The following is a 22,505-nucleotide window of genomic DNA, read 5'->3' as shown; positions in this document are numbered from 1 at the left end:
TTGTTTTTTTTTACCTCCCCGTCCGACCTAACCTCCTCCCGACTGTAACTTTGATTCTTTACGCTCTAAAAAGTAATTCAAGTCACGTATACAATTCCACAATTTCATTTGGAGGATACTTTTATCCAAAGTGATGAACATCTGAGAGTAGATACAACACAAGCAAGGACCTAGTCAGGAGACAATAATCTGGATAAGTGCCATAGAACAAGTTGAAGTGTGTTAGGGCGTTGGTGCCAATAGCAGACTGTGTGGGAGCTGATAGGAAATGGTTTTTTGTTGTTGTTGTTTTGTTTTTTTCTCCAGTCTGTCAAGTGCAAAGATGTTCAATTAAAAGCTGGGTCTTTAGTCTTTTCGTAAAGACTGAGAGGGACTCTGCGGATCAAACAGAGTTTGGTAACTCGTTCCACCAGCGGGGAACCACAGAGTCTAGCTATCGACCTCGGGCCCTGTTGTGGTGGTTGTATCAGGCGGCTGTTGTTGGTTGAGCGTAGTGAGCAGGAGGGAGTGTAGACCTGAATGAGAGAGTTCAGGTAGGAGGGAGTTGTTCTCATTGTAGTTTTGTAGGGAAGTGTCAGAGTTTTGAAATTGATGCGGGCAGCAACTGGAAGCCATTGAAGCGATCTGAACAGCGGGGTGACGTGATGTTTTTGGCTGGTAGAAAACCAGACATGTTGCTGTATTCTGGATCATCTGCAGAGGTCTGACCGTGCATATGGGGGGACCTGCCAGCTTGGAGTTGCAGTAATTGCGTGATATTATTAGAGCTTATACCAGGAGTTGTGCTGCATGTTCAGACAGGAAGGGTCTGATTTTCCTGACGTTGTACAGGGCGAATCGACACGACTGAGCAACGGAGGCCACATGAGGGTGAATTGGTCATGAAGCCCAAGTTTCTGGCAGAGTTTGTGGGCTTGAGTTGGATTGATTCAAGCTGGATGTTGATTCCTTGTTATAGAGAGGGACTGGCTGGGATGACAAGGAGCTCGGTCTTAGAGAGGTTGAGTTAAAGGTGACGTTTATCATCCATGCTGAGATGTCTGCGAGGCATGATGAGATCCGGGCAGAGACCGTGTGGTCGTCTAGGGGGAACGACAGGAACAGCTGGGTATCATCAGCATAGCAATGGCATGAGAAACCATGGGTGTGGATTATTGCAGCAAGTGAGGTTGTGAATATTGAGAAGAGGAGGGGACCCAGCACTGACCTTTGAGAAACCCCTGTGGACAGGCTGTGTGGTTTGGACACTTCTCCCCTCAAGGATACTCTGAAGTATCTCCCTGAGGTAGGATGTGAACCAGCGGAGGGCAGATCTGGAGATGCCAAGCCCAGGGAGTGTGGAGAGGAGGATTTAGTGGTTAACTGTGTCAAAGGCAGCTGACAGATCTAATAGCAATAGAGCTGAAGACTTTCCAGCAGCTCTAGCAGAACACAGTGGTTCTGTTTCGTGTGTTAATGAGAGTACAGTTTAATACTATAGGGATATAAATATTGGAAAATAGGGCTTCGATCTAGATTAATCTCTTTTTAAAAGCAAAACCAAATTTACAAATTAAATACAGCCATCAGATAAATTTGAGTAAAAACTGTTTCAGAGACAAATGTTGTGCAAGAAAAGCAGAAAACCCACAAAACCTGACGAAAGAAGCGAAGCATCCATAGGAATCAGGTACTACTGAACTCATCTCTTGCCTCTAATTTTTCCGAAAGCCCCATTAATCACGTTGTCTAATGTCTTATTTTAAAAACTGACAGTCTCAACATAAAAACTGATTTATAATGTGTCATTCGTGTATTTTTATGACGATGAAATTTTATGAACTCACTCAGTTTATGGTCTTTGTGTAGAGCCTTCGAGGAGAGGATGGGGTCAGCTTATTAAAATGTTATGGCAGTCATTAATTATGTAGAATCATGCCCCACTGCACAGGAAGATGACTCTACAGTTACTCTCCTCCTCGGGAGCTCGATAGATGGAGGACAGAGCTGCAGACCGAGGTGTCCCATTACAATCCTCTGCAACTGCACAAGGAAACCACACTGTGAAAGACATATTAAAGGAACACTGTGTTTACATTGATCAGCAGCGTTTTTCAGATGACTTCTTATTCATCGTGCAGCAACAACAGCAGAAACAAGAACAGAATAGTATTCAGGAGAAGAAAAATCTAAAACTTAAAAAAAAATAAATCAATTAAAATGATTTATTTCAAGATAACACAGACGTAAAATGGAAAAAGTATATCCAGCAACAACATGAAAAACAGTGCCTATAAAAGCATTGTTATTGCTTTTCAACATTAAATTGTAGTCAATTTAATTAGGCTTTTTTTGACATGAATGTTTCAAGTCAAAGTGAAAATAAATTTCAACAATGTAATGTAAATTAATAAAAAATCTAAAAGATAAAACAAGTGATTTCACACGTATTCACCTCCTTCTAGTCAGTATTTCATAGGTGCAACTTTGGCTGCAGCTACAGCATGAAAATGAATGAAAATGAAATGAAATGAATGAAATGAAATGAAATGAAATGAAAATGAAAAATACTTTATTCATCCCAGCATTGAGCCTGTGTTGGTCTCAATCAACCTGAACATCTGGATTATGCAATTTTACTCCATTCTTCTTTATATAACTGCTCAAACTCAGATGACCAGCCCTTTTTCAAGCCCCAGCCACAAATTCTCAACTGGATTGAGGTCTGAGCTCTGACTCGGCCTTCAGAACATTCACCTTGTTGTCTTTAAATCATTTCTATGTAGCTTTGGCTGTTTGCTTCGGCTCATTGTCTTGCTGGAAAACAAATGTTCTTTTACGTGGCAGTTCTCTTGCAGACTGCATCAGGTTGTCCTTCATGATTCTGTATACTTTGCTGCAGTCATTTTACCCTCTACCTTTACAAGCTTCCCAGGTCCTGCTGCTGAGAAGCATCCCCACATAATGATGCTGCCACCACCATGCTCCATGATGTCGATAGTGTGGTTGTGATGATGTGTAGTGTTTGGTGTCCACCTATCATAACGTCTAGTCTCATGTCCAAAAGCCAACATTTTGGTCTTGTCAGACCAAAGAACCTTCTTTCAGTTGACTTCAGAGTCTCCCACATGCCCTCTGGTGTATTGTAGTTCTGATTATGAGCTTTTCTATGTAACTCCTTCAGGAGGAGTCATAGGTGTCTTGGTGGCCTTCCTCACTCGTCTCTGTCTTGTTTGGTCAGTCAGCTTTTGAGGATAGACTCTTCTAATCAGATTTCAGATTTTTTGTATTTTTTTTGTAAGTTCTTTTGGAAAACGGCCAAATTATATTCGCCATGATTCAGCGTTGAAAAGATATTAAAGGAAAAAACTTTGAAGCTGGATGAACACTTTAAATGGCACTTCAAAAGGACAATAAAATATTCAAAGGCAAAATTAGTAAAATAATAAAACCGTGAAGAATAATTGAAACATTTCAAATTAGGAAACAACTGGAGGTGAAATAAGCTGAAGTAAACAAAATAATTAAAGCTGTAATTGAACGTATCACAGTTTCAATTGGCTCTTTTAGCAGCTTGTCTCTGTCAGCTGTTTGTTGCTAAACAGGATGTTTGATTAAACAGCTGCTGCTGCTGCAAACCTGAAACGAGACGGTAAAAGTGGCTGAAAACCTCATCAGAGCTGCAGATTTGGCGCACAGCTACAAAATACAACCTTAACATTGTGTACAGCTTTTTAACCTTGTGCTCATAAACAGATACTGATCACTGGGTTTTCTATACAGAAGACGTACTATAAGTTAAAGTATCAACACCACAGTGAAGAAATACCCTGTTACAAGTAAAAATCCTACATTCTATTGATATAAATAAAAAAGTACTAGTATCAAAATTAACATACTTAAAGTAAATTCAATTCAATTCAATTCAATTCAATTTTATTTGTATAGCGCATATTTACAACAACAAGTCATCTCATAGCGCTTAAATGTACTCATTATACAGAATGGCCCATTTCAACATGTAGAATAAATACATTTTCATGAAATATCATCATCTTAAGCTTAGATTTTCTGATGGAACCACATCTCACATGCTACATTCAGGGACTGGTAGATTTCTTTCTTCTTCTTTTTTAAAAATTCCGATGATTACTTCTGTTTTTACAGCTTATGTCCCTTATACATGGCATGATTTTGGTAGTATTTTACTGATAACCCTCCTTCTAACATTTTGAGGTTCAGAGGATTAATACAGAAGGAGCCCACAGTGACTGGAAACACAATATTTTTATTAAAATGTAACCAAAACCACCATTTTTCTTCAATCTAAACCATAGATGTGAGCCCTGTAGTCCTGCCATCCACCCTGAGCTCCTCCCTGTGACGCTGTAGTTTATAAATGAGATGCCATGTCCTTTTTCTTTTACAAACTGCTCACACAAAAGATAAAGGTTATGTTTAGTTTTAGCTTTGTAGATTCCAATATAATGTACAGTTGTAGGAAAAAATAAAAATGTCAAACTTCAGAGTAGTTTTGCGGTTTAGGGTATGTATGTAATATGTGGAGTTATAGTGTAGGCTGAGAACTGCCACACTACATGTATAACATAAACTGTGTCATACTGTTTCGAAAAAGATGCACACATTCTCCTGAATACAGTCGTGACTTGATAATCCGACACTAAATGTAAAACCTTCCTTTATGTTGGATAGAAAGGCTGTCGGATTATCAAGATGGAGGTCAAGATGCAAGGAGGGCTTGATGCTTGAAGGGTCATTTCTTGTTAATATTCATTGTTTATAGTTGTTAATAAACTATCTACATATATAATGTTGTTGTGGTGTCATAACATGTCACATTGTTTAATACTTCAAAGAACTTCAAAGTACAAAACCTATCCTTCCTGAGTTCCACACATGTAGATTTGTTCACTAACAAACTGATGCAAACCTGTGGTGATTGTGTTGTGTTGTACTGCATTTTGTATTTGCTGGCGGGTTTTGGAAGTGGAGAGATTATGTGTGTTTTTAAGTTCTCAGGCTGGGCGGGGCTGATTCGGAGGAGGACGCTCCTGCGCTGGCACAGCTGCAGCTCATCACCTTCGTTTCACGCTGGATAAAGCCACTGTTCCATCTGTGCTCCAGTGCCAGACGATTGCCAACTCCACCAGTGGTACGTTCGGCCGCTAGCCTGAGTACATGTGTTGTCTCGCTAGTTTTTTCGAGTTCACGAGTAGCCAAGTGTTTTTTTGTTCTCCAGCGTCTACTCCACCGGCCCCAGCGTCAGCGTCTCCAGCCCGCTACGCCAGCCTTTTGCTCGGATTCACGAGCTTGGATCTCCTCTTGGCTCGAGCGCCAGCACAGGAAGATCACCACACAAGCACCAGCACGGGAGTCAGCTCGTTAGATTGCTGCACTGACACCTGCATGGAGATCACCCCTCACCGCGACGACCAGCACACCTGCTCCAGATTCCCTCACCTACCTCCCGGTGCCCTACACTCCCTGGTTTCCCTGAATAAAGCCTTTTAACCCTTTACCGTGCTTCCTCTTCGTTTTGGGTCCCATATACACACACCTTTTGGCCACAGGTCATAACAAAACCAACTTAATTAGTTGGGCAAACTCACTCAATGAGTGGGACTAGTGTATTGCTAGAACACTACGCATCGCTGGATTTCGCACCTAACTGACTGGTGTGCTTGTGCACGGGCCCATCGGTTGACAACAAAGGGAAATAAATCTGTCGGATTGTTCAGTCAGATAATACACCGTTATCCGTATTTGTGACATAAAGTGTCGTGTCGGAGTCAGAATCCAAGGCTGTCGGTATGTTAAGGCTATTTTTGATGGGTTCCGTTTGTTTTTCCTAAAAACCTGTCGGATAGCAAAGTTTTAAGATTTTTAATGGTCAGAATGTCAAGTCACGACTGTATTTACATCATGGATGAAGTTATGCAGCATTTTTTGTGAATATTACACGTGGCTTCTGCAACATATTAAATTCTAAAACTGTCGTCCTAAAGGATATTTTTGTAAAAGATGAAGTCTTAGTGAGACGAGCGACGATAACGTCCACTTGGTCTCCTGCTAAAAGAATTAGTTGGGTTTCAGCCTCATCATTTGTTTCAGCAGAAGTTCAGCCGATCTGAGATTAAATGGCTCATTAAGACTTTTTTCCACTGTTGTGTGGCGATTAGCGAAGGGTTAAACTCTGCCTCCCCTCCTCACTTCCCCTCTCCGGCCCTGCAGGATGGTTCGGATTATCCTCCCTCCCCCTCCGTTATCTGCATCAGAGGGTCGGCCTCCCCCGTAGAAGAGCTGTAGCTACAGATGGTGGAGGAAATTAGAGTCTGCACGCCACGATCAGGATCAGAGCTAAAACCCCAAAAACAGCCGGGTTCCCCTCAGGTGGAGGTTTCTAATCATGTCGTCTTCTCCTGCTCTTCGTCAACTTTTCATTTGACCTTACTCTGTTTCACTTTTGCACAGGTCAACAGTTCTTTATTTGAGTAAAATTTAAATTTTAAGACTTGTTGCGTTGGTAATTTTTGTACTGGATCGGAGTGTTTCCTGCTCTTATATTGTTGTACCGTCGTTGCAGTGATGCTGCTGCGACACAACAGACTCCCAGTGTCTGCCAATCCACAACAAACGCAGTAAGCCAATTAGAGATAACTATCATGGAACTTAATCGAATTAGCATTGCTGATTTGCCATCCCTCTCTTTCCATTTAGGCCCTGCACTCCACATACAACCCTCCCCTCCGTCCCTCCCATTTACACTCCATTACAGCAGGCAGGCAGCCCACCAACAAAGCCTTTGTGTCTCCACTTTCCCACTATTCTGAAGCAAAAACGGCCAAAATGACGAACCCAAATTAAAAGAAGCTGTAGCCTCTGAGCCACTCTGACTATATGCATGAATGAAAACCACTAAAGTTTCTTATAAAATGTCCAAAAACAGAGCAGTCGGCCTCTGAAGTCAGTGAAAATTAAATGAAAGTATATATTTGAGCATTTTTCAGTCTGTGGCAACTTGTAGTCCGATAATTTTCACTACAAGACCAAACTTACAGAATCATTGTGTGTTTAGGCTGCTTCTATGCAAAATGCTTTGGAAATAATGCTGTTTTTGAACATTTTAATAGAAAGCAGCGAGCGTGAAACTGAACCTCTTAAGAATTCAAGTCTTATTTCAAGGTTTTCCTGTTTTTGTTTGAAGATGTTAAAAATTTAAGGGCAAATATTGTAGGTTTTGCCTACAAAGAACTTGTAAGTAACGTCATATTTTAAAAATTACTATCCTAGTTGAACATTTGACAAGTTTTTCACCTTTAAACTGAGGTATTTGATTTGAAGCATCTCTAACTTATGTTTGTGACATAAATATTAGAAATGAAAGCGAGGTGATGTTATTTTTTTGCAAAGATGAGGAGTTGCTCAGCTCTGTGATACCAGATATTTCCATATTTAGTGATGCAGTGTGGTGGGAAAACTGAAAGAAGGGAAGGGAGGGGTGAGTCCTTGAGGAATTTGTGGGTTTAATGCTGGGGGGAAATTCTCAGATGGTGTTGAGGGGGAAAAAAAACAAGAGAAACTCACAAGAAATGTGAATGTGCAGAAGATGTTTGCAGAATATTTGAATACAATTTGTGCACAAATCACATCAGCAGGAAAGAACACAGAAAATGAAAGTTTATTGCATGAGTCCAGATTCAAAACAGAAAACTACACATAAAGTTACTATCAAAGCTCCCAAATGTATATTAAACTAAAGGTTTCATAAAGACACATCTGGGTTATAACTACTAATGTCCCCATCAGGTCTCAAATGTTTGGATCGATCGAGGCCTTTTCAACCCGATTCATTGTTTATGTCTGCTGTTACACCAGAGTCGTAAAGGGAGAGCACAACTTGTGGAAGGACACTAGAAATGCACATTTGAAATCATATTTTTAAACAATAATTGGCAGTATTATCAATCAATAATCCATAACTCCAATGTAGCGCAGTAAACCTGTGACCTCTAATGAAATTATGTATAGCATGATTCAGCCCACACAGGCAGCTCCATTCCATATGCCACTGGGATGTATGAACACTGTCCTAATCAATCCCAGATTGTTTAAAATGCGTCTGCTCTGGTCGGAGGTCATTAAGTGTCACAGAAGTCGTTGTCATGGTGTCTGTCGCTAGCTAAACCTCCACAAGTTCTCTGCTTGCCAACATGAACGGCCTGAAGTCTGAGTGATGCCTCCTCTGGTCTCTACAGTTGAAGCTACAGATTCAAATTTTAAGATTGGAGTGTTTTTTTTTAATTTTTTAATTTTTTTGTAGCAGCTACATTTTTATGTAGGTTTTACTCAAGCCTAAGTAACTTTGGACTACACATTTTTGTTCCAAATGAGCAAATGTCTCTTGTTGACTGAATGCTAGTAAGTTTTTACATTGAGACAAGATCACAGAAACTCGTACATGACTTACTGACATACTGACTTAGTCAATGCAGCAAAAAACACTGATAAGCGACAACAAGAAGACAAACACAACATTAAACACTTACGTTGTTATCTTGTGGAACTGTTTCCACATTTTTTGGATACTAATCGCTGTAAAAATCAGAATTTTCTCAACAATAAGAAAAAAGCTCCCTTTACACTTTGTATTCATTTTATCTGGAAAACCTCTTGACATGCTTGTTCCACATTTGTTTTTACCTTCCGGACTGCACAGATCTTTTCCTGACACAGCTACTGCTGAACATATAGCAGCACCAGGTAAGCTGTGATTCTATGGATGGAAACATATGGCGGCAGGAATAATCTGACGACTGTCGGGCTTCACTTTAAACCTCAAACAGGCGACCAAAGCTGATGAAGCTTAGTGAGAAATTAAGACAAAACCTCCTGCGAGATGAGGCCTCAGAACAGCACTGACTGTAGTTTCTTACCTACTGAAACACAGGGCAAAAGGTTTTAATAATTATTTCTGTTTAATTGGCCTCATAACTAGTTTTAATGTTTAGTTTCTTTGGCTTTTTGCTGAGTGGAGATCAATCTGTCTGAGTAAAAACAAAAATGTGATACAGGGAAGAGAAGCAGCTTTTCTCCAGAAGAAACAGAATGAGTGGATCTCAGTCTTGTGAAGCTTTTATTTTCCTTTAAAGGTATTTATGGAGCTTTGGAGTGGACGATGTGTCATAAAAGCAGCTTTACACACTAACAGGGCAGTAACTCATCTTCATCATGTGCTGCTGCGTCTAAAAACAGGATTTTATGTGTAAAAGACTCAGACACTGGTCTAAATGTGCAGTTTGACTTCTGGTCTGTTGGAATATCATGTGGAACTGTTGCATGGTTTGTTTAAATAACAGCAGAAACGTGAACGATCCTCATATGAGCTCAATAATATGTAAATAAATATGATGAAACCAGGATAAACCTCATAGCCAGAGGACTTTAATACAAACACTATATGTGTTGTGTTGCTACAGGAACCTTCATCTACTCAGTTGGTGATGCAGAAAATCCGTAAATATGTTAATATGTTTGGTATTGATTTGCTGATTAGTTTCATGCTCTCTGTAGTTTTGGACTATTTTTAGCCTTGTGTTGGACTTGCTTTAGGCTGGTTCTGGTCTGGTTATGGATTTGGTTTTAGCTGGTTTTAGGCTGGTTTTGGACTGGTTTCAGGCTTGTTTTAGATTGGTTTTGGTCTTGGTTTTAAGCTGGTTTTAGGCTGGTTTTGAAGTGGGTTTTGTACTGGTTTTGGTCTTGGTCTTCAACATGGTCATTGACTAGTATGAACTGGTTTTAGATTTGTTTTAAGCCGGTTTTGGAGTGGGTTTTGGACTTGTTTTAGCCTTGATTTTCAACATGGTCATGGACTAGTTTTTAACTAGTTTTAGGCTTGTTTTATGCTGGTTTTGGTCATGATAATTCTGTAGTTATGGACTGGTTTTGGACTTGGTTTTAGGGGGGTTTCAGGTTGGATTTGGAGTTGGTTTTTAGCATGGTTTTGGACTAGTTTTAGCCTAATGTTGGAATTGTTTTTAGGCTTGTGTCTGGCTGCTTTTGGACTAGTTTTAGGCTGGTGTTAGACTTGGCTTTAGGCTGATGTTCCCTGCCCATGGTGCCTTGTGGCCTGTGGTCATGTGATGTCACACTGTGCTGGTGGACAAATTGTGGATGTTGGATCTTGTGGATGTTTAAAGCTGCACTATATTTCATATTAAGCCCATGTTTTCATGATCAGCTTAATACTGTCTTACGATATTTGCGCAGCCGTAGTCTCTACTGTCCACCTTTACTGCTGTGAAGCTGCATTAACAGAAGCAGCGCTGAAGCTTTTCACCTGCTGCAGGTTCAGGAGTGTCCTGGTCCTGATAATGAGTGTTCGTCTGTTGGATTTTGACCTGCCAGTCTTTTCTGCTTCTCTCAGTGTCAGTGTGATGTGAAATAAATCATCAGGCTTCTTTATCTCTGCCCTGGTCTCTCCTTTCACACCTTGTGGAAGGTCTTCAACCTCGTCCAGGAAGCTAATCAGCAGAGTTGTGAGTGATTTAGAATGGCCTCGCTCCACTCTGCCGTCTGGCAGCCGGTGATAGCGCCCCGGAGAGCTGTTCAGCCGCCGGCGTGGAACCAACCGTGTCCAACAGCACCGCAGAGGATCACTGCTGCTGCTGCTGCTGCTGCTGCTGCTGCTTTCAGCGTGTCAAAAAAAAAAAAAAAAAACTGTGATGGAGAGACGACAAAGTGACAGCAGCTGGCTGAGCGGCCTTCAGCCAAATGAGTCCAGTCCGTCCTGGTGCAGAGCCAGCGGTGCCAACACGGAGCTGTGAGCCAATCAGAGCTGTGTAAATATTAATCCAGCCAACGTGGAGGTTTAATGAGTCGTGTTGGGTCCTGTTTATACAACCAGCTCAGGTAGATATCAGTCCAACCATCACTGTGAGCCCTAATGGAAGGTCTAAATCTTTTGTTTCCAATTAAACAATATAACACAACCTTTCTGCTGGACAAAAGTCTAAATACAGCTTGTAACTTGGACTGGTTTTTGACTCGTTTTGGTCTTGGACTAGTTTGTTGACTTTTATCAGATTGATTTTTGGACTGGTTTTAGATTGCACTTAGGATGGTTTTAGGTTGGTGCTAGTCTGGGTTTAGAATGCATTTAAACTCATTTTAAGCAGGTTTTGGATTGGTGCAAGCATGTGTTCAGGGCTGGTTTTACAACTGGTTTTTGGACTTGTTTTAGGTAAGTTTTCGGCTGGTTCTGGGTGGTTTTGGACTCGTTTTTCAACTGGTTTTAGGCTGGCTTGGGACTTATCTTTGGGCTGGTTTTAGGTTGGTTTTGGACTGGTTTTGGACACATCTGAGGTAAGTTTTAGACTGATTCGGGAGTGGTTTTAGACAGATTTTTCGACTTGTTTTGAATGGCTTTTGGTTGGTTTTAGACTATTTTTAGTCTGGTTTTGAATTCATTTTTAGGCTGGTTTTGGACTGACTTTAGCCTGTGTTCAGGCTGGTCTTACCAACAGTTTTGGACTGTGTTTTGCGTTGTTTTAGGCTAGGTTTGGACTGATTAAGCAGGATTTTTGGATTTGTTTTGGACTGGTTTCAGACTGGTGTTAGACTATGTTTTGGACCGGTTTAAGGCAGATTTTAAGCTGGTTCTTTACTGTGTTTTGGACTGGATTTTTAATCCTTTTAGTCTGGTTTTGTAAAAATTTTCTCCTGGTTTTAGTCTGGTTTTGTCAAATGGTTTTTGTCAGGTTTTAGGTTGATTGTAATCTGGGTTTTGGACTCATTTTTAGGCAGGTTTTGGATTGGTTTTAGCCTGTGTTCAGGCTGGTTTTAAGCATTTTTAAAAAAAAATAATGATTTTGGCCTGGTATTTGGACTGGTTTTGGACCGTGTGCTGGACTGATTTTAGGCAGATTTTAGGCTGGTTCTGGAGTGGTTTTGGACTGTTTTTTTCAACTTGTTTTGAATGGTTTTATGTTGGTTTTAGGCTTGTTTTGGACTGGTGTTTGGACTGGTTTTGGCAGATCCTGCTGCTTCCAGCTTGTCGTGACAAACTGTGATGGAGAGACGACAAACTGACAGCAGCTGGCTGAGCGGCCTTCAGCCAAATGAGTCCAGTCCGTCCTGGTGCAGAGCCAGCGGTGCCAACACGGGGCTGTGAGCCAATCAGAGCTGTGTAAATATTAATCCAGCCAATGTGGACGTTTAATGAGTCATGTTGGGTTCGGTTTTTACAACCAGCTCAGGTAGATATCAGTCCAACCATCACTGTGAAATTCTGAAGAGAAACTGACAATTCTGAGGTTTCCAATCAAAGGTTAGAACGCAACATTTGTGCAGGTCAACAATCTAAATGCAGCAGGTTATTTGTGATTAAATTCTTTATAAGATCAGGGAATAAGTGTCGCTGTAACAGACTGAATACTTGCAGCTGGGGTTGCCAGTCATTTACTGTATTCTACAGTGTTTCTATCTTAATTTGTTTACATTGTTAATTACTGTATGATTGATTACAGCCTCTACAGTACAATATGAGGTTCACTGTTTACCACTGTGACTAGACTTTACAGTAACACACTGTATTTAAATAGTGTTGACACTGTAATCATCATTAACTGTGACTGTAGCTGCCTGGAAATGACGACATTTTCTTCTTTTAAAATGCATAAATTTTGATCTGCAAACATATAAATAACTATGTGTGGACTGGTTTTGGAGTCTTTTTAAAATTTTTATTTTATTTTTATTTTTTGTTTTTGACCTGTTCTAGGTCGGATTTGAACTGGTTTGGAGGCTGTTTTAGGATTGGTTTTGGACTGATTTTAGCCTATATTTAGACTGGTTTCTGGATTGGTTTAGAGCTAGTTTTTGGACAGTTTCTCAACTTGATTACTCTGGGTTTTGGGCTGTTTTTTTGGACTGCTTTTGGGCTGTTTTTAGCCAGTGTTTAGACTGGTTTTGAACTGTTTTTTGGCCTGTTCTGGGCTGGTTTTAGACTGGTTGTTTACTTGGTTTTTGGACTTATCTCCTGGAGGGTTTGAATTGGTTTCGGACTGGTTTAGCCTGCGTTTAAACTGGTTTTGGCAGGAGCACAGGATGAGCTGGGCACTGAGATCATTTCTCATCCCTATGAGAAACTTTCCACAGATCTGTCTGTCTGCAGCTGTTTTTTTTTTTGTGGTCTCAGTGTCATTTTAAATCCTTCGCTGCTGCGGCCCTCATGCTGCTGCTGCTGCGTTTTGTATTTGTGCTTTAGGTGTGCGTGCGTGCGCGCGTACGTGAGGGGCGTGGAGGTGGAGGGGAGTGTTGCATCCTCTCACGTGACCAGCAGCCTGTCTGTCCTGCTCTCGGTCCGGATCTCTTTGTTGTGGTTGCAGCTGCTGCTCTCTTTACGCACCGCGTCTCCTCCGAGCCGCTTCACTCACCGCGCGGTAAACCGGAGCCGGAGCGCCCCGGTGATCACTCCGACCGGGATCCGGGACGCGGGAGAATCGCTGCGACGTCCGACAGACAGTGGAGAAATCTGCCCGAAAAAGACGCGGAGGACGGACGGATGGCGGGGCTGCTGCCGCTGCTTCCAGCCCGGACAGACCGGACCGCCTCCGAGGCTTCTTGAACGGCTCCGCGCGCATTCCTCCACCTTCAGCGGACTTTCTGCGCTGCTCTCTGCGGGACTCAGCGTGCGGCGGCCGGGCTGCTCCCTGCCGGATTAACGCTTAACTGTTTGCACGTCTTTCCACCTGAACGCAGATCGGGGCGGCTTCGTGCGTCTGGAGGTCGGAGCGTCACCGGCATCATCATGCTGCCAGGCCCTGGGAGGTGTGACGGGCGTCCCGGCGCCGCTGTCCGGTACCTGGTGTCCGCCTGTCTGCTGTCCCTGCTGCTGTACCTGCCGGAGGCTCGAGCATCTTATTACCCTCAGAGCGGAGAGTGCAAAGGCAAAGGGAAGGACTGCACAGGTAGGAGCGCTGCTGCTGCTGCTGCTGCTGCTGCAGGAAATCTGCTTAATCTGTATTTAATGTTGCACATCGAGCTGCAGCGCAGATCAGTGTTGCTGTAATGTTGCCTCTGGGAGTCCTGATGAAATCTGTGGTGACTCTCTGCTCAGTTTACTGACCTTTCGCATCTCGGGGGTATCAGAGGAGTCTAATTATAGTGGCTTTAATATGCGATCAAGTGTCTGCGTCCTGAGCGGCCTGTTGGAGCTCCATCATCACATCTCACATTAATATTCCTGCATGTTGGTGCTGAGGATCAATGCTGAGGCTGCTGGACTGGATGTGCTGATAGTTGGTGCTGGAGCTGCTTCACATGATGTTAAAGCTGCTGCACTGTGCTGCATGTTTGGTCCATGTTTCCATCATGGGCTTCACAGTGTTTCTGATGTTGACATGATCCTCTGGTGTTTGTGACTTTAAGAGTAAAAGTCGTTTGTCTTCTGCAGTGTTTTCCCATCATTTCTTGATTAAATGATGACTTGTTTGGGGTAAAAATTGTAACTAAATAGTGGCAAATGCACCAAAGTCCAGAAGATGGTGGCTCAGCTATATTCAGTTATAAATACTGTCAGTTATTTTCTGGGAATAAAAGGTTTCTGAGCGGTTTTTGGGTTCTGAGCTGCATATTTCCTCCATGTTTCCATCACAGGGTTCATTCAGTGTTTCTGATGTTTGCATGGTCCTCTAACGGTTGTGACTTTAAGGATAAATGTTTGTTTCCTGCTGCAGATCACTAACATTTCCATCATTTTCTTGATTAACTAATAAGTTGTTTGGTGTATAAATGGTAAGAAAATAGTGAAAAATGTCTCAAAGTCCAAGATGATATCTCAGAAAAACTCAGTTATTGTCACATATTATTGTTAAGAAAGAAAAAGAAAAAGGCTGGTTTTGGACTGACTGGTGTTGGACTTGTGTTTCAGCTAATTTTGGAGTGATTTTGTACTTGGTTCTGGTATCAAGCTGGTTTCAAGCTGGTTCCTGACTGTTGGTGGTGATTAGTGGTCTGTGGTCATGTGGCAGATTGTGGACGTTTAGAGCTGCACTGCGCTGCACATTGAGTCCATGTTTTCAGCACAGGGTTTATACAGCGTTTCTGATGTTTGCATGATCCTGTAATTATTGTGACTTCAAGGATAAAACTTAAACAAAAACACAATGTTGTTTGTGTTCTGCACATTTTGTCACAGAAGCTTTAAATTACAGTGTTTTTGGAGCTGCAGCTAACCAACATTTCCATCATTTCTCTAAGAAATATGAAGTTGTTCGGTCTTATACAATGTTAGAAAATAGTGAAAAATGTCCCAAAAGTTCAAGATGTGCACCCAGAGTATTCAGTTTCAGAGCTGCAGTGACTTAGATGATCGTTTATTCGGTTACGCTGCCTATTCATGGCACACTGTGAGATTTTAAGCATGTCAAACAGTTTGCACATTCCTTCCAAATCTGCAACCTAAATCGTTTTGTAGGTTTTATGACTTTATGTCAGTGTTTAGTGCAACGTATTTAATGTCACAAAGGAGGGAAAAACAGAAGATATAAACATTAAAGAAGCTGAAATGAGAGAAAATAGACATTTTCTTCCATCAAATTGTTGAATATTTTACACAGTATACAGCTAATTAATTCATCTTTGCAGCTCGGCAATGTTTCCAGGAACAATGCAAGGGAAGGTACTGACAAAAATTGTGAAATGGATTGCTTTTTTTTTGCTATAGGGTATTCTGTTTCTTTTTTAGCAGTGTTTTTAAAAAAAAAAAAAAAAAATTATTTCACAATAAACTAATTTTCAAAAAGAATGTCACAGTGCGCTGAACGTTTGTCCTGCTGCCACTGAAGAAGTGACGAATACAACATGTTTATCGAAGTGGACACGATGAAAGAAATGAATTAGAGTTTCTCAGTGATGTGGAGGGAAATTGAGAAGCTCATCAGAGGTCAAGCAGAAGCAGCATGTTGACTCAGTTCCACTGTATTGATATATATTCATAAGTAGGCACTTTACACACTCAAGTCAAAATATTAAATTATTATTGTATTACAGAGAGACACAGGCAGATTCAGGGAGGACAGGCGTCTGACTCGACTGTCGGGGAATCAGATCCAGGTCCAAGGTTGATTTTTAATGATTTCTGTGTTTCCAGCCTTTACAGACTTGTTCTCTCTTCTCTGCTCATCAACCATAGGAAGATGTCTCACCATGCTGAATGTATCTTCAACAACTTGCTCCTCTGTTCACTGTTTCTGAGCCATGCTGCATTTATTTTATGGATCCAGTGGGTTTTATTTTCCTCTCTGCTCTGTGGAAACACTGTGACTTTTTAGCTGCACAGAGGAACTCAGAACTTCTTGTGCAGAATCTTGCTAAAGGAAACATCCTGTTTTTGGTGAATTATTAAATAAGACACATAGTATATGTGAATGATGATCTCATAATTTAAGCTTAGTTTTGGTTCATTTTCCAGGTAGAACAGCATGTGACACTTGATTAGTTCGAGGACCATCGGAAGTTGAAAATCTGACAGGTTTTTCTGTTTTTACAGTTTGTGGTTGATAAATGGAAAACACACCTTTCCCACCTTCCAACAGGTTTTGGGGTTCAGAAGGTTATTGATTCGTCTCTTATCCAGTGAGGGCGAGGCATCCTGCTTCAACCTGGACACATAAAGACAGTGCCAGAAAGGGAAACGGCGTCCCTTAAATCCAAACAGTGACATTGGAGGGTTTGGATCAGGCTGACGTGTTGCCCCTGCAGACTTCCATCCATCACATCGACTGCAGGGTTAGTTTGTGGGTGGACAGACGCACTTTAAAGTAAAACAGAAGGCAGAACTTCTACAGAATTGAAAATCCATTTTTCTTTATGGTGTTTTTGTACAAGACACAGAATGCGTGAAACAAGCAGGCAACAGATGAAGCTCCCATGTACCAGACTTTCATATGTAACTAACCGAAGCAGCCAGACCTGCACGGTGACATGAATCATGTTGTTAGAAGGTTTTTTAGAAAACTGTACAACAGCATACTTAGAGTGTTAGAAAGGCATATTGCCTGTAAAAACGTGCAAACATTACACATTTTAGCAGAGCCAGAAACTGTAAACAACTGGAAAAGTAATCAAATTTCTGACTTTCTGACAGGCCTTGAACTAGTCATGTGTGACGTGCTCTTCTGTCTGGAAATGGTAACGAATATTTCATCAAAATCATCATCAGCAAAATAAACCGTTTCTTCCGACAAGATTCTGTAAAAAAAACCACAAAACTCTGCATTTCCTGAGTTGAGGCATCGTCGACTCAGCCGTGACCAACAGTCAGGTGATGAAAATTCAGGGATTTTCAAGCTGAACTGCCGGCTGTGTTTCCACAGAACAGAGAGGAGACGAGTTTGGAAACAGATTAAAAATGTAAATAAGTAAATATCTATAGTATGTGGAGCATCCGTCTTTTTTCCTCCCTGATTTCTGTCATTCTGACTGTGTCCTACTGACAGAAGACATTTCTGAGTTCTCTCTCCTTCTGTTTCCAGTCGTTCTGTTTCCACAGAGCTGCAGGGCTTTATATTACCACATTTATTTAATATTTACACTTAATCACCCAGAAACTGCTGCTTGGAGTTCAGGAGGTTAATGTTAAGCCTCATCTGTAAATAAATGGGAACTGGGTTTAATGAATTTCGTAGGTTGAGAGTCTGTTTCAGTGTCTCCATGCTTTGCTTTTCGGAAAGATGGTTGAACGGACTACAGCGACAATGATGTTGTCGTTTAAAATGTTGAGTAGGTTCTGAGTGACTGTAACGAAATCAGAAATTCACAAGGACCAAGCCTCATGTTTTCATCCTGTTCTTCCAAGTGACTCTGTCGTTTTATTTTTAAAGCTGTCAGTGCGGCGGCGTTAGTCGACAGAGAGTTTGCTTGTTTTTGTGTAACTTCAGATGATGCAAAGTTCCATGTTTGGACCGGCAATTAATTTTTCATCGCACATTAACTACAAGTTTGCAGAAAAATGTCTGCAGCAGCAAGAAACAATGTGATAAAGTCAGAAAAACATGAGGAAATCTGTCAGTAATGAGACTTATCCAGAAAAAAATCTGTCACACTTCCTTCGCTATAAGAATGTGTGATTGTTTTCGGTGAATCAGCTGCAGCCGGTCGGCTCAATAAGAACAACTTTCCCTGTCGTTCCCAGTAACTTCATCACATTGTCATCCTGCAGTCTCCCAGTTAGCTTCTCTCATGTAAAAACGTGCTTGTTTTTGTGTTTTTAACATGTAACCGAGCATCTCTGGGGTGAAATAAGTCACTGAAGGCGTCACTTTGGGCCTCAGGCGGAGCTGGTTTTCAGTTTCATGAGAGAACTGCTGAAGAAGAACAAAAACAGGTTGACGACATGAAAAATATGGTTAAGGTTGACAACATCTAGATATTAAAGCTGTAACAGAAGCATTGCCAAACAGTGATCGTCACCAGAAAATAGATTCTGTATAAAACGAATTCAAACATCTTATTCTGCAAATGAAAAATGAAGCAAAACGTGTTTACAGAAGCAGATTTTGGCCGTTTATAAAGTTAAAATGCTGAATTTATTCTTGCGCACACATCTCCTGCTTAACTTCACGGACAGCGAGTGCTAAAAACTTTATAAAAAGCTTTAAATAAAAGGTGTGCGAGGATGTTATTGACCGGTGTGTGCCCTGACTGGGTCTATCACTTACACTTAACGTGATGAATCCTGACAGCGTTTACAGTGAGAGCTATTTGCAATCATGTGTGCTGCATCAGTATCTAATATTCATAAATTCATGATGGGGTTCTGCTGTTGTATTAAACATTTAGAGGAGCAGAGCAGCAGTCGTGTAGGTGAGTGTTAGCTGTCACTCCCGACTGTCTGCAAACTCTCATGTTTTATTAACGAGGCGCTGAATTGCCTCCGCCGCTGTTTGCGTTGAGAAATGGAGCGTTTTCTTCGCAGATGAGCCACGAAGCTGAGCCGAATGAAAACGTTCCGAGTCGCTACACAAACCAAATGCGTTGATTTTCAGCGCAGAGAGTCTCTGATGGCAGATAATAACCGGCTGCTCTCACAACTGTTGTTCGTCTGAGCTGCAGAAGGAAGGAAGACTTTCACCGGCGCAGCAGAAACTCAACAAAATGGCTTTTGGCGCTTTGTTGGAGGCGGCCGGCTGCTGCGTTCAGGGTCTGAGGGAGAAACTCGGGAGATGTGAAAGCTTTTATAGCAAACTGCTGTGAAAGGTGGTGTGTGGACGAATCGGTGACGTCAGCCGACGTCCTGAGAGGCTGAAAGGTGTGAAGCTTCTGTCTTTACTGGTGGTTTGACTGAGGAAGGTGGTGGACGTACAAGACACCAACATCGGCTTTGTAGCACTCTTATGGTTCATTATGTGTTTTTGTGTCTATTTGTGGACATTCTTTTGTCACTTTGTGCTTTTCTCTAGTCTTTTGTGTGTCTTTGCAATCTTTTTACCATCAATTTATGTAACAATTTATGTCTTTCTTTGGTCAGTTTATGTCTTTTTGTGTCTATTTGTGGACATGTTGTGTCCTTCTGTTGTCATTTTGAGTCTCTTTGATGCATCTTCCGTCATCAGTTTGAGGTTTTTGTCGTCTTTCTGTGTATCGTCATCATTTTGTGTCTATGAGGTCATTTTGCGTGTCTTTCTGTGTCTTTTAATCATCAATTTCTGTTTTTTTGTGGTCAGTTTGTGTCTCTTTGCACTGTCCTTTTTACGGTCAATCTGGTTAGTCTCTTTGTGGTCATTTTGTGTCTCTTTGTGGTCATTTTGTGTCTCTTTGTGGTAATTTTGTGTGGTGCATTTTGATCTGGATGCTTTGCTGAGCAGCACCATCTCTAGTGGAAGCAGCAGTTTGTGTGTCTGTTGTGTTTCCTGAACAGCAGATGACAGCAGAGACGGTTTGTAATTAATAGCAGTCAACTGTTTCCTGACAGGACAGGAGGCTTTTATTTTGGCGGGTCTGAAGCAGCTTCCTTCAGCTGACTCAGGTTCTGTTCAGCCAACAGAAATGAAATCAAACTGTATAATTTTAAACAGTCTCCTCCTGGGAGACGCTTCCATGGTCTTCTTCCTGCCTGACTGAGCGCGCTCAATGGCGCCGGTGTTTGACTCCAACACGACACGTTTACTTGGATAAAGTGTACGAGGCCTGATTAAATTTTCAGCAGCGGCTCTGACATTAACGCAGCTGCAGATGAATATTGATGAGCTGTCGATGCTGCTTATGGTTTACACTGGGAGCGTTTAGCAGAGAACGGATGGAGGACAGGGGGCGCCGCCGAGCTCGTCTCCGGAAACCTGACGCTCCAAACCGTCACTGAGTTCACAGACGAGATCTGAGTTAATGTTCTGGAATAAATGGGCTGATGACTGAATGAGTTGCTAATGCTAACTCCAGGTGTTGTGATGTTCAACTGGGGAGTGTCGGTCTGTTGTGGTCCTGCTGAACAGAATCGTGCAGAAACTGTATCAACGACAAAACACCACCAACCTGTCTGGATTTATCCCAGCCGTCTTTGTGGCGGCTTTGTGTCTCTGTGGTTATTTAGTGTCTCTGATTTTTTTTTGTCTTTTGTGGTTATTTTATGTCTCTTGGTGGTTATTTTGTGTCTCTTTGTGGCTGATTTGCGTCCCTTTGTAGTTGTTTTTTATCTTTATGTAGATGTTTTGTGTCTCTTTGTGGTTGTTTTGTGTCTCTTTGTGGTTGGTTTATGTCTCTTTGTGGCTGATTTGTGTCTCTTTGTGGTTGTTTTATGTCTCTTGTGGCTGATTTGTGTCTCTTTGTGGCTGATTTGTGTCTCCTTGTGGTTGTTTTGTGTCTCTTTGTCGTTGTTTTGTGTCTCTTTGTGGCTGATTTGTGTCTCTTTGTGTCTGTTTTGTGTCTCTTTGTGGTTGTTTTATGTCTCTTTGTGGCTGATTTGTGTCTCTGTGGTTATTTTGTGTCCCTTTGTGGCTGATTTGTGTCTCTTTGTGTTTATTTTCTGCCTCTTTGCGAATATTTTACGTCGTCATGGCCATTTTGTGTACATATGTAGTTGTTGTGACTATGTGCGAATCTTTTTTTGTTGATATGTTCCTTTTTGGTCATTTTATTCCCATTTGTGGTTGTTTTATATCTTTTTGCAGTCATTTTACATCTTTTTTGTGTGTCTATTTGAGTTTCTTTGTGGTCACCTTATGTTTGTTTTCATTCTGTATCTCTTTGTAGTCTTTTGTGTCTCCTTTTAGTGTGTCTCTGTTGTCCTTTTGTGGTATTTTGTTTGTTTTTTTCAAGTGTTTTTGCATCTCTATGCAGTCATTTTGTGTATTTTAGTTGTCATTTTGTGTCTTTTTGCCATTTATGCCATATTGTACCTTTGTGATGTCATTTTGTAGCTTGTTGTTGCTCAGGTTGCGTCTTTGTATTATTTTTATGTGTTGTTTAGGTCATGTTGTGTCTCACTGATATAATTTGGTGTCTTTTTTTTGGGCTATTTTGTGTCTCTTTGACACAATTTAATCTTTTCATGTCTGTTTGTGTAAGTTTTGTGTGTCTATGTAGCTGCGATTGTTAATATTTCTGTTGGAACTTCAGTCACTTCAAACAGTTGAGTCACTCTTTGATGGATAAATGATGAAAAAGTTCAAACCAGCATTTTCAGCCTCAAATATCTGTTGTCACTTTGCTCCAGCAGAGTCAGTTTTACTTCCATTAAGAAATACCAGTTTTTCAAATTCTGCATCAGTTTAGCTTCAGTCCTGATTGATGAATTAATAGATCGATCAATATAAGTTCTACATCGACGTGAAAGTGAAGAAAACTCCTCAGAGTGTGGAGTTTCTGTCTGACAGTGTTCATTGAGTCCGAATGAAACGGAGTAAATGTGAGAAACAAACAGGAAGCTGGATTTGGGAGAATCTGTGTTTAACAAGCGTTTCATTCCTCGTAATGAAGCAGAAACGAACAGATGATAGACGACAAGATGTTCCTCCTGCTTTCCGTCTCCTCCTGAAAAAAAATATTAATTTATTCACAGCAGCAGAAGCAACAACATTAATCATGTTTTTGGCACCGACACAAATTCCACCTCCAGGATTTTACATTTCAGCAGCAGTTTGAAGGATTTCCTGCTGACTGATGGAGCGTCTGTCGGTTCAGAAATCGTCTCACTTCCCAAACAAAAATCGACATTTAATATTAAAGTTTGTCCAGAGAAATGTTCTACCTCCTGATTGTAAGTATTTCACTTGGTGATGTTACATTTCAACATTTAGAAAATCGCCTCCATGATAATTAAGCTGATTTTCTTCAAACGACTGATGCAGAAAAAACATTTCAGCATTTTCCATGAGAGTTGTATTTAAAACAGTGGATCAAACAGGCTGCTGCACTCAAATGGATAAAAACCAGGCTTTATTATCAAGAAAATACTTTCATTACATTGTTTTACTTGCTTTGAGAAAAAAATCCAGACAAGAATCTTTGTT

At 41.2% G+C, this 22,505-nt stretch overlaps 1 protein-coding gene across 1 annotated transcript in view; it reads left to right on the top strand.

The window, feature by feature from the left end:
• The first annotated feature begins 13,515 nt into the window (after positions 1 to 13,515).
• Positions 13,516 to 22,505, top strand: part of tmeff1b (transmembrane protein with EGF-like and two follistatin-like domains 1b) — a 105,811-nt gene continuing 96,821 nt past the window's right edge. Inside the window, exon 1 of the mRNA XM_008300251.1 lies at positions 13,516 to 13,967. Coding sequence (XP_008298473.1) covers positions 13,808 to 13,967 — 160 coding nt within the window. The 5' untranslated portion in view covers positions 13,516 to 13,807. The remainder of the gene's footprint in view (positions 13,968 to 22,505) is intronic.

This window comes from Stegastes partitus, unplaced genomic scaffold (genome assembly GCF_000690725.1).
Source record: "Stegastes partitus isolate 25-593 unplaced genomic scaffold, Stegastes_partitus-1.0.2 Scaffold1515, whole genome shotgun sequence".
Classification (NCBI taxonomy): domain Eukaryota; kingdom Metazoa; phylum Chordata; class Actinopteri; family Pomacentridae; genus Stegastes; species Stegastes partitus.
Note: the sequence above shows the minus strand (reverse complement) of the source record. Positions and strands in the feature narration are given on the sequence as shown.